Genomic DNA, 20082 nt, shown 5'->3' with positions numbered 1-20082 from the left:
ATATAATAAACGGCGTAACAAAGAGATAAACATGATTTTGTATGTATATCATATTTCAAATTATTTTTACTAGTTACAAGAATAATATACATTAAGGAAGTATATTATTCTTGTTTTTCCGAGGAGGGTACTTTTATTTAGAAATGTAAAGTCGACATGTTTAAAATGTTAATTTTTTTTAAAAAAATAATAAGACAAAAATGCTAAAAAGAAACAAAAATAATTTATTTAAACTTTTGGGTCAATCAAGGATTAACCTTAGTCCTACGTATTTTCATTTAAAGTGAGAAATCAAGGTTACGTAGTTCTTTAAAATATATTTGAAAAAAAAAACTATTTGGAAAATGATTTGATTTTTTGGAAGTGAACCTGACAAAGATTGATCTTGCTCCTACATATCTCACACTAGAGAATCAAGGATCATGTAGTTCTTAAAAAGACTTTTTGCTTGAAAATATTGATGTTTTTGTATTTTGAAACATTTGTATTTTTCTTGGTATTTCTGAATTACTTGAAAAATAGTTTCACACGACGTGAGCGACTGGACATAAACCAAAAAGAAAAAGAAAATTATTTTTTGTATTTTTAAAAATGAGTGTCACACAGTGTGAGCGACCGGACACACACTAAAAGATACAAAATTATTTTTTGTATTTTTGAAAATGAGTGTCACACGCTGCGGGCGATAGGACAGACACTAAATGAGAAAAAAAATTCATTTTTAGATTTTTTTCTTTTTTTTGTAATTTTTGATAGTTTTCAAATATTTTGTTTTCTCTTTTTTAGAAAGAATATTATAATGATTTAATTAAAATAAAAATGGAAAAAAGAAATATGAGAGTGCATAAGTAATGTGTGAGTTGCATGAATGAAGTAAATGGGGTGTGTTTATCAAAAGGTAAGGGTGCAGCTAGTAAAAACCTAAAGTAAAGTGAACCTAGAAGGAGGAGTGTGAACTGTGAAAAGTAGGGTGCAGTCAACAAATGAGGACTAATGACATAAGGAGTGCAAAGCATAAATAGCATAAATAACAGGGGTGCAATGGGTAAACAAAAACATATACAACATAACACAGGAGGTGTAGAGCTAGTAAACATTCAAGGGTCTTTCTTCCTACACCTCCAAGCATTTCTTCTGCACCTCCAAAAAATCTTAAAATTCCCAAAATACCCTTTGACCATTTAAAGAAACGCACGGACATCACACCCCCAAAAATACTTCCGGATGTCGACTTCCGGAAGTCAAAATATATGACTTCCGGAAGTCAAAAATCATCACCGGAAGTCGACTTCCGAAAATCAAAAATCATCACCGGAAGTCGACTTCCGGAAATCAAAAATCATCACCGGAAGTCAACTTCCGAAAGTCAAAAAAAATTACGGAAGTCGACTTCCGTATATAAAAAAAATATATTTTATTTTATTTAATTTTTTAAAATACGTATACAAAATTATAAAACATTTAAATTTAAAAAAATTACTTTAAAAAATAAAAAAATAATAAATAATAAAATTACTAAATAAAAAATTAAAAAACAAAATTGAAAAATAATTTAAATTCAAATAATAAAACTTTAAATAATTTAAAAATGAAAAAAAATATATATATATATAAAACGGAAGTCGGACTTCCGTATATATATACAAACGGAAGTCGACTTCCGGTATTAAAAATTATAAAACATATATATTTTATAAAGTTTTATTATTATAATTTAAATTATTTTTGAATTTTATTTTTACTTTTACTTATTTTATTGATATTCTTATAAATATTTTATTTATATATTTTATGTATATTATTTTATATTTTATTTGAATTTTTTAATTCTGCTTAAAATTTAAATATTTAATTTTAATCAAATTTTTAAAATTTTTTCAGTTATACACTTTTTATATTTTTAAATTTAAATTTATTTTTATATAATTTATTAAAAATTTAATAAAAATAAAAAAGAATTAAAAAAATTATATTTGAAATAACATATATTAATAATCAAATTTAAAATAAATTATATATCATTTTAAAGAATATTTCTATTTATTTTTATTTTAAATTTGATTATTTATATATTATTTATTTATATTATTTCAAAATTTCTAGAAAATTTAAAAAAAATTAAAAATAAATTAAAAATAAAAAAAAAATATATATATATATATATACGGAAGTCGGACTTCCGTATATATATAAACGGAAGTCAAAATCCGTTTATATATATATATACCGAAAGTCGACTTCCGTGTATATATATATATATATATTTTTTTTTTTTTTCATTTTTTTTAATTTTAAAGTTTTCTTATTTTAAACATTTTAAAACTTTTTCAATTATATATCTTTTTATATTTTTAAATTTTAATTTGTTTTTATATAATTTTTAAAATATTTAATAAAAATAAAAAAGAATTAAAAAAATTATATTTAAAATAACATATATTAATAATCAAATTTAAAATAAATTATATATTAAAATAAAAATAAATAGAAATATTCTTTAAAATGATATATAATTTATTTTAAATTTGATTATTAATATATGTTATTTCAAATATAATTTTTTTAATTCTTTTTTATTTTTATTAAATTTTTAATAAATTATATAAAAATAAATTTAAATTTAAAAATATAAAAAGTGTATAACTGAAAAAATTTTAAAAATTTGATTAAAATTAAATATTTAAATTTTAAGCAGAATTAAAAAATTCAAATAAAATATAAAATAATATACAAAAAATATATAAATAAAATATTTATAAGAATATCAATAAAATAAGTAAAAGTAAAAATAAAATTCAAAAATAATTTAAATTATAATAGTAAAACTTTATAAAATATATATGTTTTATAATTTTTAATACCGGAAGTCGACTTCCGTTTGTATATATATACGGAAGTCCGACTTCCGTTTTATATATATATATATTTTTTCATTTTTAAATTATTTAAAGTTTTATTATTTGAATTTAAATTATTTTTCAATTTTTTTTTTAATTTTTATTTAGTAATTTTATTATTTATTATTTTTTTATTTTTTAAAGTAATTTTTTTAAATTTAAATGTTTTATAATTTTGTATACGTATTTTAAAAAATTAAATAAAATAAAATATATATTTTTTTATATACGGAAGTCGACTTCCGTAATTTTTTTTGACTTCCGGAAGTTGACTTCTGGTGATGATTTTTGATTTCCGGAAGTCGACTTCCGGTGATGATTTTTGATTTTCGGAAGTCGACTTCCGGTGATGATTTTTGACTTCCGGAAGTCGACTTCCGGTGATGATTTTTGACTTCCGGAAGTCATATATTTTGACTTCCGGAAGTCGACATCCGAAAGTATTTTTGGGGGTGTGATGTCCGTGCGTTTCTTTAAATGGTCAAAGGGTATTTTGGGAATTTTAAGATTTTTTGGAGGTGCAGAAGAAATGCTTGGAGGTGTAGGAAGAAAGACCCAACATTCAAGTACACATAGCATAATAACAAAATAGGCCCAAAGATAAATACAAATAAAGAGGTTCATGGTTATCAAATGTAGGGGGGTGCACCAAGAAAATAAAACAAGTTAAAAACAAACACATAACATATGGGTGGAGAGTTAACAGATTACGGAGGTGCGGGAAGAAAAAATAAAGAGGTCCAATAGGATAAGGGCTGCAGAGATTTAAAAAAACATGTTGGTTTGACCCAATAAAAAAACACAACAATCCAACCAAGAAAAGGGGGGCAGAGATTTAAAAAAAGGAGTTCCACGAGTAAAAGTGGGTTGAGCCAACCCTTTAAACATTAAAAATTAGGGGGTCTTTCTTCCTACACCTCCAAGCATTTCTTCTGCACCTCCAAAATTTTTTTAAATTCTCAAAATACCCTTTTACTATTTAAGGAAACTCTCGAACATCACACCCCCAAACATACTTTCGGAAGTCAATTTCTGGAAGTCAAAATATATGACTTCCGAAAGTCAAAATATATCACCGGAAGTTAACTTTCAGAAGTCAAAATATATAACCGGAAATCGACTTTCAAAAGTCAAAAATCATTACCGGAAGTCGACTTCCGAAAAACAAAAAACATTATCGAAAGTCGACTTCCGTAGGTGAAAAAATTATGTGATTTTAAATATTTTTAATTCTTTCTCAAATGTATATTTTCTAACTTATTTTATTTTATTTTTAAAAACATATTAAAAATTATAAAACATATAAATTTTAAAAAATCTTACTTTAAAAATTAAAAAAAATAAGTAATAAAAATATTAAATAAAAAATTTTAAAAAAATTTAAAAAAATTTAAAATAAAATAATAAAACTTTAAATTTAAAAAAAAGTGAAAGATATATATATATATACATAGGAATCGGAAGTCCGACTTCTATATATATATATATATATATATAAACGGAAGTCAAAATCCGTTTATATATAAATACTGGAAGTCGACTTCCGTGTATATATATTTTTCTTTTTAATTTTTTTTAATTTAAAGTTTTACTCTTTTAAAATAAAGTTAAATATTAAATAAAATAAAATGAAGGAGAATAGATAATAAAAATACTAAATAAAAAATTGAATATATATATATATATATATATATATTTTGTTTTTAAGTTAATGTTATTATTTTAATTTAAAATATTTTTAATTTTAATTTATTTTATTGATATTATTATAATTTCTGTTATTTTTAATTTCTGTTATTTGAATTTTTGAATTTTGTTTAAAATTTAAATATTTTATTTTAATCAAATTTTTAAAATCATTTCAATTATATATCTTTTTATATTTTTAAATTTAAATTTATTTTTATATGATTTATTAAAAATTTAATAAAAATAAAAAAAATAAAAAAATCATATTTAAAATAACATATATAAATAATATATAAATAATGAAATTTAAAATTAAAAAAATAATATATATATATATATATATATATTTATTTATTTATTTATTTATTTGTATATATGTTTTCTTTTTTATTTTTTTTTCAATTTAAAGTTTTATTATTTTAAAATGAATATAAATATTAAATAAAATTAAATGAAGCAGAATAAATTTATTATTTTTTAGTTTTTTTATTTAAAGTTTAATATTATTTTAATTTTACTTATTTTTATATTTATATTTATTTTTAGTATATTAAATAAAAATAAAATTATATATATACATATTAATATTTTAAAAAATATATATTAAAAAATTTGAAAACATAAAAAATAAATAAAATAATAAACTAAAAAAATCATTAAAAAGTTAAAAAATATCAGTTTTAAAAAGAATTAAAAATATTTAAAATAAAATTTGATTTTTTACTTATGGAAGTCAACTTCCGTAGAATTTTTTTTATTTTCAGAAGTTGATTTTTGGGAATATTTTTTGATTTTCGAAAGTCAATTTTTGGTGATAATTTTTGATTTTCGGAAATCGATTTTCGATGATATATTTTGACTTTCGAAAGTTGGCTTCCGGTGATATATTTTGACTTTTGAAAATTGATATTTTAATTTCTGAAAGTTGAAAATTTTAACTTCCAAAAATCAACATAATTTTGAGGGTGTGATCAAAGGATTTTTTAAAAATTTAAAGAAAGTTTGGAGGTGTAGAAGAAATTTTGGAGGTGGAGGAGGAAAGACCCAACATTAGGTTCCCTGATCAAACCCAAAGAGCCTTTCTTCTCCAACTCAACAGCCTCTTCCTGCTGCCCCTGCGAGCCACCACGTCGTCGTCGCACATCCAACGGCCGCCGAGAGACGTCACCGTCGCCTCCAGCCACCACCAGAGGTGTCACCGACGAGAACCAAGCCTCTCGAATCGTTCCCTCTTCGCGTCTCCTCCCCCTGCGAGACCTGGGCAGCTTCTTCCTCGCCATGGCCGATCAAGAGCATCGCCGGCGAAGCTAGCCCTTTTCCTTCTTCTGCTCGAGGTACGCCAGGTCCAATACCATGACTAGCCGCATCTTTTCCCTTGAGTCGTGGCAACCGCAGCGACACCGTCACCTTTCGTTCGAAACTTTGACTCGCTGGCGGCATTGCCACTGGTGCTTAGCTTCCCCTTTCTTCTCTCTGTTATCTGCTCCGATTTGTATTTTTATGCAGGTGAAATGTGATGGTGTCATGCACTTTGAATATTATCCAAATTCAGTCGGTGGATATTGATAAAATATATTCACAAATACGAATTTATTTATCATTCATAATTCTTTTAACTCTCATATTCTGAATGCCAACCTGTTAAACAAATATTGATGTCACGATAAACAAAAAGATAATACGTTTGATTGAAAAGAAAAATTTAACTATATAACTATATTATATAAAAAAATGTTCATTTTAATCTTTTGATCAAAAATTACATTTACTCATTTGATATTTATTATTATTATTATTGTTATTATTATATAAAGTTACTCTTACAATCTTATTCATGTCGTCAATACGAATTAAATATATGCAAATACTTAGAAAATAAATTTGAGTTTTTTAAAATCTTTTGATATGATCATTAAATCCATGAGAAATATTTCTCATATACAAGTCCTTTGACAATTTATTGACGTTGGTTAGGTTAATGTGAATATTAATTACAACTTGGAAGTCTTATTCTTGAGGTTTGTGTTGGTTGTTTTAGAAGTGATATAGGTGAATATATTAGTAGTTTTCTCTGCTTTTTTTTAGAAGTATAGAATTCTTTATATATTGAAATTATGGAAGATATTCATACAATTAAACAATTTCAGACAATTGAATTTAGATATATTTGGTTTGAAAGTGATATGTATTGTCATGTAAGGTTTTTTTATGTTTCTCAAATTGTTATTTAGTCTCTTAGAGGAAATGGAAAAAATGTTTGAAGATAAGCAAAAGAATGAAGTAAGTGTTCTCATATTTTTAGAGAAGAAAATCAATGTGCGAATAAGTTGACTTTTAGAATTAGAAAATAAAATTTATTATAAATGATATAAATTTACTATGCTTATATTTGTTTAACTTCTTTTAAAAGATTGTGTGTATTTTTTTTATATGAATTTGGTTTGATCCCCATATTTTTTGTTATTGTTTTTCCTTTTTAATAATATTTTTCATGTAATAACGTGTTTGAGATATCAATCTTTACATGTCTGAATACATTGTGATACATGAAGTTCATTAAAAAAAAGTGTCGTCCAAAAAGTAAATATATAAAAAAATCACACAAACGTATCTATCAATGTAGGTTTGTGATTACTATTACTTTTCAAGAATACAATTAGAAATTTAATTTTCAAGTGTATAAAATAATATGCTATGAGTTTCTTAATTAGAAGTATGAAAAATATATAAGTAATCCTTATAGTGAAAGAAATTATAAGTCGTCATTTAAGTATGGAAAAATCCATCAAATATGGGTAAAAAATTTGTCTCTCAGAAGATATTGAATTTAACATACTTACATAAAAAAAAATATCTTCTAAAGGAAGGTAAATATTATTAAAACATATCAATCAAATTAATAAAGATTAGTGTAGTTAATAAATGTCACTCTCCTACCGTTCCACAAGAATGGCTCGAGTCTTGTTAGTTGTATCTCTGCTAGGATTTGTTTCAAACTTACAAATATCTAATCAATACAAAAAAAAAATTATTTTATTTCAGCAACGGAAATAATATATTAAAAAACACAAATGGTGTCAAACCCATATATAATAATAACATTGAAACGTTGACCCTTAAAGCCAATTTGAACTCAGAATTCAAATTGAGCCTCTCACTGAAAAAAATACAATAGTTTTAAGAGAACCTGTGACTAATGTATTTCTTCTACTTTAATAGAGACAAAAAAGATTAACTATAAACATAATTATGAAAATTTTGAAGGACAACTTGGTCCACCATGACTATGTTCACCAAAGATAGGATCTTTCCTAAAAGGGTCAAGTCAACCCTTGAGAATGACATGTTAAACAAGACAATAAAGGTCAAACCTTTAGCAATGGACCATTCTTCAACTTATCTTACCACCCCAAAAGAAAATCATTCAAGATTCAATTTTGAAACTACCCATGAAACAAAGTGTTCACTATCATCAAGTAGCCAAAAGTACTGCAACAAAAATCTCAAACTTTAGCATGAGTTTTGAGAAGAGGATGAGCAAAAACCCTACTTTCATAATGTAACAATGAAAGGCTTTAACAAGGCATTTTCATGATCTTGTAAAGAAGAAGACGTTAATATAGGTTTCGTTTATGAGGTTTACCAAGTACCAACTCTTTTTTTTTTTTTTTTGTTCACCAAAGAAAGAAAATGACTATGTTTTTTACAATCATAAGGAACAAACATCGTTCATCATTGTTGAACAATTTAGGTTAAAAATTGCTAAAGCGATGCATTAGCCAATGATGACATAATTGTTAATACTTTAGTTTAAGGATTACGTGCCCACCTCACAGAAGTTTTTAATTATACCAGCATAACATGAATTCAAAAACCTTAGATAAAATTTTACGTTCATAAGTGAGGAGTCAAATCTATAATATTGAAATGAATAAGTTTTGTTTTTAATGTTTGTATCCCTGAAGACGAGATAAAAAAATGTAAAGGTTTTATTAACAAAAAAAGTATTTTATTTAAAAAATCATAGTAAAGTAAATCCACTGTTTTATAAATGAGTATTTTGTCACTGTTACAGATTAAAAATTAAAACACAATTCATTTTAGTTGCTAAAATATGTGCACATTATTTGCTCAGTATTAAAAGAAAACTTCTCAGAAATTCTCCTAAGAATTACGGCAATTATTTTGGCTATAAGTAAACTAATTCAAACACTACATTTTATAAAAACTTGCTTCAAATGTTCCAAATTTGAGCATGCTCTATTTAACAAAGCTGGGAGGTTACACATTCAATATTTTCACCAACGTTTAGAAAATGAACTTGAATTCGAAAAAGGTTAAGTGAAAAAATTGAAAAGAGATTCCTATGACAAGGGATGTGAGTATGAACTTGAGCAAGCTATGGACACAACACAGTTACAACTACATTAAATTTAAGAAAGTACTTAACAAAAACATAAAGTCTGCTTATGAAATAACTATCCTAATGGTAGGTAAATCAACAGCAGCTCATAAACCTAATGTTTTTATCTGGAATAATATACCTGAAATTCACAGCAAGACTAATAAACTTGACCTACTAAACAAATTAGTAGTCATAAAATTGCCAAGATTATAGTCACAACCATGCTAGCCACATGGTCAAGGTCTAGCTCTCTTGTTGCTGCAGGATGGACATTTGTACTGCTTGATGTGTTCAGCTCTTGCAGGTGTAATCTTCACACACTTTCCATGGAACCATTTCTCACAAATGTCACAGCAAATCCAGAACTCATCAGAAGTATAGCTCTCTCCACATGCCCCACAGAAAGTCTCTTCATGCTCCTCTTCATCTTCAGCTTCCAAAGTCACACCCTCATCATCCTCGTCTTTTGATTGCATTGCTTTTGTGTTCTTTGATTCAGAACCTCGCTGCATTTGCCAACCCAGAAGATCAGAAAAAGAATATAGTCAAATACTGATCAGAAACCAGATCACATTACAAATAGCAGAATACTTTTTCACTCCTAGTTCTAATGACTGCATGTAAAAGCAGCTAGGTTTTCAAACACATACCTTAGAGTTTGATTTTGATTTGGTACTGCTATGATTTGAAACTGATGACTTTTCCTTTCCTTGTTTCTTGGCCATCCCAGTAACAACCTCAAATATAGTTGGAAGATCATTAATCATGTTAAATAGTCGCTTCCTGCATGGAAGAAAAATAAATATTACTGAAAGATGCCAACTTCTCCAATTAATCACAACTAAGATAGGTAAAATAATCAACAAGTCACAAAAGAATGCAAACTGAAACACTGTTGACAAACTAGGGGAGATAGAAAAACACATCAACATCTTTAATTAGAATTGCTAAGAAATGAATTCAAGACAGGTATAGAAAAGTTTGCTTTTCTTAAAAGCAAAAGATTCTCTAGTTAATACTTCTTAAAATTTGAGCCGTACAGCATTAGATGGGTACCTAGGTCATGGGAAAAGGGTTTTCTTCTAAAATGAAAAAAATTATTCAGAAACAGAAAACAGTTCAACAGACTGAATGGGGACTAAAAAAACACTCTCATGTTCTACCCCTCATAACTAGTCCTGTTACACTATCATATTCATACGTTGCAATCTAGTAATTATGTGCACAAGTAACAGAAAAAATTGAACTTCCCAAGTATCTTATGGAAACACATGGTGGTGAGGGTGTATGATATTATTCATACCCTCTCCAGTATCCTTCCATCTGATTTTGTTAGAATCAGATAGTGAAAAACCATCAAGGAACTATTAAAAGGTAAGAAACATCTTTCAAAAATTTCAGAGTTTCAAAATTAACGACCAAAAATAACTTGAGCATAACATGGACTCCAAAGTAGAGTAATGAAGACACCAACCAAAAATTCCCATTAACAATTCAACACGTCCCTACTTTATTTCAACTCAGTTATCTTTTCCTCAACCGAACCAAATAACACCATACGGATAACTAATAGTGACTGTCCAGGTAGACAACATTACAAGAGGAAATTGAGGACATTACGCACTAGAAAATCTGATACTCCCTATTACACTTTTGTGTCTAATCAATTCTTTCTTTACTCCAATACTCTTGTTAATTTACATGCAAGCAAAACAGCAAAAGAATCATATTCAAAGAATAGGTTCAAGTATCCTTGAGTTTAAAATTTAGAATAATGTGAAAACAACATCCAATGATCCTAAAAAAATAATAATCTAAACCCATATATGTAGAAGAGAAAGGAAAGTACGTACCTATCAGCCTTGTCAAACCCAAACCTAGCACCAAAATAAAAAGCCACAGCAAGTAACCAAGCATCACTGTGTACAGCAACCAAAGACAGCCAGTCCTTATCTTGCATCCCATCTCTGGCAAAGTTAATGCCTAATGCTGGCTCTGGAAGCTCTGGAGGCACCTCCTCAGCTGGCAAATTGACTTCCCACTGCTCACTTGGAAATCCATAAAGGCAAAGATTTTCCTTCTCTGTACCACAGAGCTCATATAAGTTCACATTTAAAGTCTCATTTTCAACAAATACTAAGAACTGTTAAATGCAATAAGAACAACACTATAATCAGCAACTGAGTTATGGCATTATGGTAGCCTGTTGAAACAGCTTATATCAATCACACATTAGATCAAATACCCCAAAAGAAAATATTCATTCACGGCATTAATTACATTGGATAGGCAGAAAAATGAAATTTAAAAGATTCCTGGCATTTGAGGTTTTTCCTTATGGAGGGGATAAGACAGTCTCATAACCCACAATCCTAGAATCTTTCATTATTTTGAATTAAACATCCAAAAAAGGCTCGTACACTTCCTCATCATTTTTTTTACAATTACTTCCCCTTCCAACTCCCAAATATACCCAAGAGATCTACATATCATGCGTTGGCTGCAGTCCATTAAAGACCAACCTAATGGCTATTAGCACACCCCTTTAACCCAAAATCATAGTTTACGAAAGGTGAGTCTGAAGTACATTAACATTAAACAAAAAATATATCAAGTAATAACAAGCACACAGGCACTCATTTAGAGTCATGTCATATTCATACATCCCAAAAGGGTAAGGATTAGAACAAATGGTCCTGAAAGAATATAAAATGCAAATAAAATTTAGCTTCATTCTGAGTCCCACCAAATATACTTCATATGAAAGGAAGGGTGGCAAAATGAAACCATTTCACCATATTTTAACAGGTGCAAGCATAGCCCTGTCAGGCAAACAAATTATGGGCCCAAGTACAATGAAACATAATGATGCACGCTAAATTTGAAAGCTACCAACTGAATATTTTTCAATTGAGTTTCTTCCATTTATGGTAGCATAAGGCAACTTCAGTCCATGCTACATTATAGCTACATAACAACTACAAAGAAATAGAAATAGAAATCCTCTAATGACCCCATTGCACGAGCACAGTGTTTATTAGATAAGAAAAATGTAAACTTCAACGAATAGCCATTACAAAATTGTCAGAGTAAGAAAATTAGGTATACACGCTTTCCCATATTTTCAAAATTAAAGTTCGAAAATCCCATCCCCAGTGCATGTTGGGATTGAAGCTGGGACAACCCAAAAATACTTTTACTCCGAAAGCAACATTTTTCCCCTCAGTCGTGTGCTGCACTGGAATTCGTTATTGTGCGTTCCAATTCTCAAAAGTACTTCCCAAAATCTAATCCAAACATAGTTTCGCACCCACCTAAATTCAAATTTCTCTCCAAATTGAAACCAACAAAACCCAAACTCAAAATAATCTTCACTTTCCACTTCAGAAATCAACCCAATTCAATGGACCAGACTGGAAAAGATACATCATAAAAACCGACCAAAATAAAAACAACAAAAAAACAGTTTTGTACGGAACAAAACGTTACCGGGATCACACTGCTGGTAGAACTCTTCAACATCTGGAATACCCACATAGAAGTGGAAAAGAAAAACATTAGGAAGGTGAAAAAGGTCAATTCTTTTCAATTTTTTATTCTTTAAACGCAAAGAAAAAGAAAGGATTGGAATGGAAAAGGATAAGAAGTAAGAACCAGTGGTGAGAGCTTTAATCAGAGCAGCTCTGCGACCTTTGAAATCCCTAAAGACCTCTTCGACCGTACGAGGATTGTATCCTGCGTCCATGTCCGAAGGCAGTGTTGCAGAGTTGAAAAGAATGGAGGGAAAGAAAAACAAGTAAACTATTTGACCCTTTTCTCACTCTCTATGTTTATGTTTCTGTGTGTAGTGTGTGAAACAAAACACAACACAACACACATGAAAATAGGAGTAGTGTAGTAATAGTGAAACAGAGAAAACACAGGCTTTTTATAACCCGGATTTGAATCGGAAACAATTGGATTGAATTAACCGGATTTGATAAAAGCCCATCGAATCCGTTTCACACTTGAACCGGATACGTTTTTATTTTTTTCTTGCACTTTTTACGTTTAAAAGAAAAAAAACAAAAACTTGAGTGTGTCTTATGTCGAGCACCGGAGCAATTCTGGTTCGGGTGAGGCCTTTTATGGTTAAAGTAATTTTAGTATTAATTAATGTAAGAAGAAGTAATAGTAGTATTTATTGTTGAATAAATGTTGGGTATTTAAATATATTTTTATATCATTATTAATAGTTAGCATTTATTATTTTCATTAAATTAACATAATATTATTATTATTATTATTATTAAATGTCAGTGGCAGAGAACAACTTAGTACCTTTATATACTTAGAAAAATATATATTCATAATAATGATTACATTAAAAATATAAGTTTAAGTATGTTTTTAGTTTCCATTTTCGTAACAAAATTTTAATTTAGTCTTTTTATTTTTTTTATCTCAATATGGTCTCTGTTTTGGAAAATTTAATCTCAATTTAGTCATTTTTGATAGTGGTACAGTAACAGTGTTATATGAAGGTGTCATGTGTCAGTTCGTGGATTTTTTTATTTTATTTTTATTTTTTAAAAAAAATAAAAAATTTGCCACATGTTATCGTCGTGTCACGTGGCAGTGACAAAGTGATGTGACAGTGATAATGCGACGTGTCAATATTATGCTAGGTGTAATTTCTTCATTCTCAATTTGGTCCATGTATTTTAATTTTTGTCTCAATTTAGTTCTTATTTTTGTAACAACAGTGCAATTTCATCCCTCTCTAAATTAAAACAAAAATAAATTTTATTATAAATTTTATACAAATATTTTTATTAAATTTGATATTTTTATTCAAATTGATATTTTTATTATATATTTTTAACATAACTAAGTTTATTTAAATTTGTGTTTCACATTCAACTTTACTTTAAAATTGTTTTCAAATTTCAAATTTATATGTTTTTTATTGTTACATGAACTAGTTAAAAGTATTTTTAAAATTTTTATAATAGTTATTTTTACACCAATTCAAACATTTGTGTATAAAATATTTTAATTTTTTTTCTATTAACATTATTTTCTATTGACAACTTTAAAACAATTTTAAATAAAGTTCAATGTAAAATATTAATTAAATAAACTTAATTTTGTTAAAAATATATAATACTATTTTAGCTTTCAAATCATTTATTTTTATTTTTATTTTTTTAATTTTAAAATATAATTGAATATAAATAGAAGTATAATATAGGTTTAATTACTCGGATGGTACCAACTTTGGTACAAGTGTGTCAATCCGGTACCCGCTTTTAAAAAAATATCAATTGCATCCCAATTTTTGAAAAAATGCTTCAATTAGGTTCCTTTCACACGGAGTTGACTAACGTCGTTAGTCAACTTGCCACATGTCAGACTGTGATTTTTTTTTTAATTTTTTGAAAAAAAAAATGCTACGTGTCAGGTTCCTGTGTGTGACACATGGCATTGTCAATGTCACATGACATTGCAATGCCACGTGTCAGTGTTACTATCATATGTCATTGTGTTGATTTCGATTTAGTCCTCATATATGTCTTTTCTTTCAATTTAGTACCTACTTATGTATATCTTATTCAATCTTGACCTAATTTTTTTTAATAATTAAAATCCATTTTTTATAAAATTAAAAGTAATTAAGTATAAAATTTTTACAAAAATTATGTATTTGATATTTATATTAAAATTTAGTGGTAAAAGTCATTTTATTAAATCATTTTTAATAAAAAAAAATTAGTATAACATTCAGACAAATAGAAATTTTGGTTTAAAATTAGTAAGAGATAATATTATTCTATTTTGGAAAAAAATAATTAACAAAACATGAGTACTTAATAAAAAAGTAATGAATAAAGTAATATGTTACAAAGTCATTTTTAATAAAAAATATCAGTACAATATTTTATAAAAATAATAAATTTGGTCTGAAATTGGTTTTAATCAAGGGAGGCCATCACATTTTATACTTAATTAGTTTTAATCTTAAAAAAATGGATTACAAAAATATTTTACTTATTAAAAAAATTGGGACAAAATTGAATCAAATACACATAAGTAGGTACCAAATTGAAACAAAAAGGCATATATAGGGTGTAAATCGAAATCAACACAATCACATCTGACAATGACACTAACACGTGGCATTGCAATGTCACGTGTCACACATAGGGACCTGACATGTGCCATTTTTTTTTTCAAAAATTAAAAAAATTAAAATTTTCAAAAAAATTTAAAAAGAATTAAAAAAATCAAAAAAACCACATATTAACACGTGACACGTTGACTAACGACATTAGTCAACTTCGTCTGAAAGAGACCCAATTGAAACACTTTCTCAAAAGTTGGAATACAATTGACACATTTTTAAAAGCGGGTACCAAATTGATACACCCGTACTAAAGTGAGTATATCCGAGTAATTAACCTATAATATATATATATATATATATATATATATATATATATATATATATATATATATATATATATGAGTGTGTGTAAAGAAGATTTATTTTATACATAATGTTTTTCAATTTTATCTTTAAGTAATCATTATTTTAAAGTTAAATAATTATATTTACATCTTTATCCATTGTTAATCCAAATTTAATTATTTTATAAATTAAAATAATTATTTTACTATTTTATTCTTTTACTAACTAATTTTTTAAATTTAAATAATTATTTATAGTATAAAATTATGCAAAATAATATATCTTTATAATTATTTTAATAAAATTATTTTATAATTGTATAAAATTTTGTTATAATACTAAAAGAAGTTATAACACGTAGCGTATTTGTTTTTCCCTGGTGGATATATATATATATATATATATATATATATATATATATATATATATATATATATATATTTGAGTTTTGGTGTACATATTTATTTTTCAATCTTATCCTTTAAATTATAGATTTATTTTAATAAAAACAATTATTTTATTAGTTTTACTCTTTAACCGACAATTTCTTTTAATTTAATCGACTTTTTTTAATTTAAACATTGTTTTAAATTTAACCATTTTTAATTACAAAACTACCTACAAGCTAAATAAAAAATAATAAAACTATTTATATTTATAATCATAATAATAATAAAAATAAAAATATTTTTTTTCTATTATTATAAAAAAGAATATATGTGTTTTCACTAATTAATATATATATATATATATATATATATATATATATATAATTTTATTGTTATAAGTTTTAGTCTTATTAAATTTTTAGTTAAATAATGTTCATTTTGCCTATATTAAATTTGAATACCATATATTTAAATGCGTATTATATTAAAATTAATTATTTAAGTTGTACGGTGTAAGGATTAAAAAATGGTATTTTAAAATTTACAATATTTTAAAAAATAGTGAGACTCAATTATTTTAATATCAAATTGCTTAATTATAGATAGAAAATTTAAAAATGAGTTTCATTACTTTAAAATACATTATGTCTCTTTAAACCACTTTTCTATAGCTTTCTACCTTCCCTCTTATCTATCTTATTCTTTATTCATTTATTTGAAGATTTAAGCATCGAAGTGATCCTCTCAGCAAGCTCTTTCTTTTCACTCGAACAATTTCTCAATTTAAGTAAGTAAGTATATTTTATGTTATTTTCGTTGGTCTATTTAGTCTTCTCTTTGCATGCGAGTTTTTACCGCTTACATGTGGTTGTATAGTCTTCTATATGAGTATCTACTAATAAATGATCATAATGTGGTTTGATCATTCGTGTGATATTTCTATGTGTAGATAGAGTATCATGTGGAGATGAGGACTTTGTAGCATCTAGAGTTGTTAGAATTGTTTTACCAGGAAGCTAATTCAAGTTTTTATATGTTGAAATTATGCTAATTGTTGGTTAAGAATTGATTGTTGTGTAATCTTGAACCTAAAATGTTGTTTACTCCTAAGTTTCACTAATTGTATTATATTGAAACTATTTAAGTTGTGAATTTTCTATGTTGAGGTTGTTAGAAACGCAATAATCTTGATATGGTTTTGGTTACAAATGTCCCTTTGAGATCCCTTAACTTGAGTTAAGAACTTGAAAATTTGAAATATTAAGATGTTTAATAAGTGAGGATTGACTCAAGTGGTGTCAAATTACTCAATCAAAGCTTAATGAGGATGGGTATTAACACTTTGATATTGTCAAGCATAATTGTCATGACCTCAATGCCACTTTGATAATAAGCCTCTAATTTTGTTGTCGTTGGGCAAGCCAGCTTGTCGTTGGGCAACATCAAAATTAGAAAGCATGTAACATCTCAAAATTTAAACCACGATATTTTTAATATATTAACATCGTTTTTATACATTACTTTTTATATATATTATATCTAGTATAAATTAAGAATTTGTAAATATATAAATATAGAAATTATAAATATTCAGGAAATCAAAATTAATTAAATATTTACAATTAAAATAATTACAATAAAAATATTACCACAAAATAATATATTTCAAATTAAAATAAATTATAATACTTTTATGTATAAACTGCAATAAAATATTTTTTCTCTAGTTATTATATATATATATATATATATATATATATACACGTAAATATGTACATATAATCATATAAAATATAAAATATGTAAATTTAATTACGATTACAGATAAACTTATATATATAATAATATATAAATTTATATATATATATATATATATATATATATATATATATATATATATATAATGGTAAAAAAGAAACACTATTTTAATTGTATAGAATGAAAATAAAAAACCTTCACCACAATTTTCTCCTCAGGTACTTGCGTCGACAGTGGATAAGATGGATAATTAATGTTACGTGAGTTTTAATGTAATACAGGATAGAAACAAGAATTATATTGAGAGTTTAATCCTTGATGCTTCAGGAATATTGTTGATATGGATGGAAAGTGACTTAAAAATATGTTTGGATTTATTTGTTTGTGCTGATTTAAAAGTGTGAATTTGAAGGTGAGTTGCAAAATTTGATCATCTCTAAAATGAAGATATGTGCAGGAAAAGTCAAATCATCGTATTAAAATTATTTTATTATCCCTTTCTTTTAACAATTTAATTTACTTATATTTAATTATGAATATTAATAATACTGTATATTATTATATAAAGATAAAATTTTAATTTTAATTATTATAATAATTAGTATTATATAATAATAATCATTATTCAAATAAATATCTTCTGTAAATAAATTAATTCTATAAAATAAAATATATTTAAATAAATGTGGAGCTAAAATTAAACCATCTATATTATAAATTATTTCAAGTTATAATTGAGAATAATAATAATTATTTTAAGTTATTAATTATAATATGAATAAATTATATTTTTTTTTAAATTTTAAATAACATTTTTAATTTTATTTGAATATCATTTCTTCTATTTACATTGAAGGGTAAAATGGTAATCATACAATTTATTCTATTAAAAATTATAATTTATTAAATTTTATCAATCAGGTCATACACAAATTTTCATAAATTTTCCACTCATATCCACTCAAATTAGGGATGACAAGGGGTCGGGTCAGGTCGGGCATGAATAGTGCCTACCCGCAACTCGACCCGGCAAAAAAAAACTCCACTCGCTACCCCTCGTTTACCTGTCGGGTATCCGCTTAAAAAATACCCGCGGATATTTTTAAAACCCGTGGGTACCCGTGGATACCCGATACCCGCAAATATTTAAAAATATATATATTTTATAAATTTTTTAATATAAAATTATAAAAATAAAATATAAATTAAATTAAATTATAATTATAATTATGATTAAATTTGACATAATAAAATATACTGCTAATTTTAATTTTAATTAAATTTAACTTAATAAAATATAAATTAAATTTTAATTTTAATTTTTTACGGATAACGGGTACCTGTGGGTACGGATAGTATGATACCCGTACCCGACCCGTTTATAAGCGGGTATTAAAATACCCACTACCCGTGGGTAGTAACTATCCGCCGTAGATTTTATCCGCGGATATCCGCGGGCGTGAATATTTTTGTCATCCCTAACTTAAATCATATCATCTTTAATCCAAACCACCTCATCTTTACCTGCAAATCAATTCAAATCAATGCAAATTCACTCCCTCAAATTCACACCCAATCCAAACACAATAGAAGTAAGAAAAAATAAAGAAGGAAAAAACGTTCACATAGTAGCTACAAATTATTGGGATATATCTTCCACAATAACTAAGGTGAGGGGAGGAGACATTTATTACCTTATCTTCTTACTTTTATTATTTTTTCATCTATTCATAATTATTTTTATTTCTATAACCTTAAGTGAGGTGTCTCTAACCTAATTTTTATTTATATTTTAGTTCCCATTGTTATTTATTTATTTATATTCATTTCTAGTTATGTATTGGTCCTATTTATTTAATTTATATTTACTCTCATTTATTTATTTATATTTATCTTCAGTCACATATTGGTCATCTTTATTTATTTTTAGTTGTGCACTAATCCTATTATTTATTTATATAATTATATGGTTTAATGTCAAAATAAAAATTATGATAAATAAAGATTTAATTATTGTAGTTTGAAGTATGACCATGAGGATTTAAATGAGTGGATATTTCTCAAGATGAGATGTTCTTAGGTTACCCTGTTGGTCATGATGAGGCTCATTTATCCTAACTAGTCACTACAAAATTGATCAAAATCTTTATAAAATATGATAAAAACCTAGTTTCGTGAATTTGAAAGAGCTTTCATTTTATTTTATTTTAATGAGATATGTTATATTTTTATATGATATTTGTCTCACTTCCCTACTTTATGATTGTGTATAAAAAAATATTATAATCTCATCGTAAATGGCTGCCCCTAACATGCCTGACCCATTCCTTGCCAATATAGTAGCAATATTTTTGGGTAATGCATGGCAGACCAATGCAGTAAATAATTTGATTGTTTCAAGGAACTGAAAATTCTACTATCACAATCCTAAATGCTCCAAATGCACCGATTATCTTGAATGACATATTGGAGTCACTTTTTATTTACCCCAAT

At 26.1% G+C, this 20082-nt stretch overlaps 1 protein-coding gene across 1 annotated transcript; it reads right to left on the bottom strand.

Annotated features, from left to right (window-relative positions):
- Positions 1–8976: 8976 nt before the first annotated feature.
- LOC114193146 (PHD finger protein ALFIN-LIKE 4-like) lies at positions 8977–12908 on the bottom strand. The gene is made up of 5 exons (XM_028082851.1): positions 12646–12908; positions 12481–12513; positions 10845–11073; positions 9642–9774; positions 8977–9497 (listed from the first exon to the last, which is right to left on the bottom strand). Exons 1-5 carry the CDS (start codon positions 12734–12736, stop codon positions 9228–9230), a joined length of 756 nt encoding a protein of 251 aa, XP_027938652.1. The 5' UTR covers positions 12737–12908; the 3' UTR covers positions 8977–9227.
- Between the last annotated feature and the right edge of the window lie 7174 nt (positions 12909–20082).

Source organism: Vigna unguiculata, chromosome 8 (assembly GCF_004118075.2).
Source record: "Vigna unguiculata cultivar IT97K-499-35 chromosome 8, ASM411807v1, whole genome shotgun sequence".
In the NCBI taxonomy this organism is placed as follows: Eukaryota; Viridiplantae; Streptophyta; class Magnoliopsida; order Fabales; family Fabaceae; genus Vigna; species Vigna unguiculata.
This window is presented reverse-complemented; position numbering and strand designations above follow the sequence as displayed.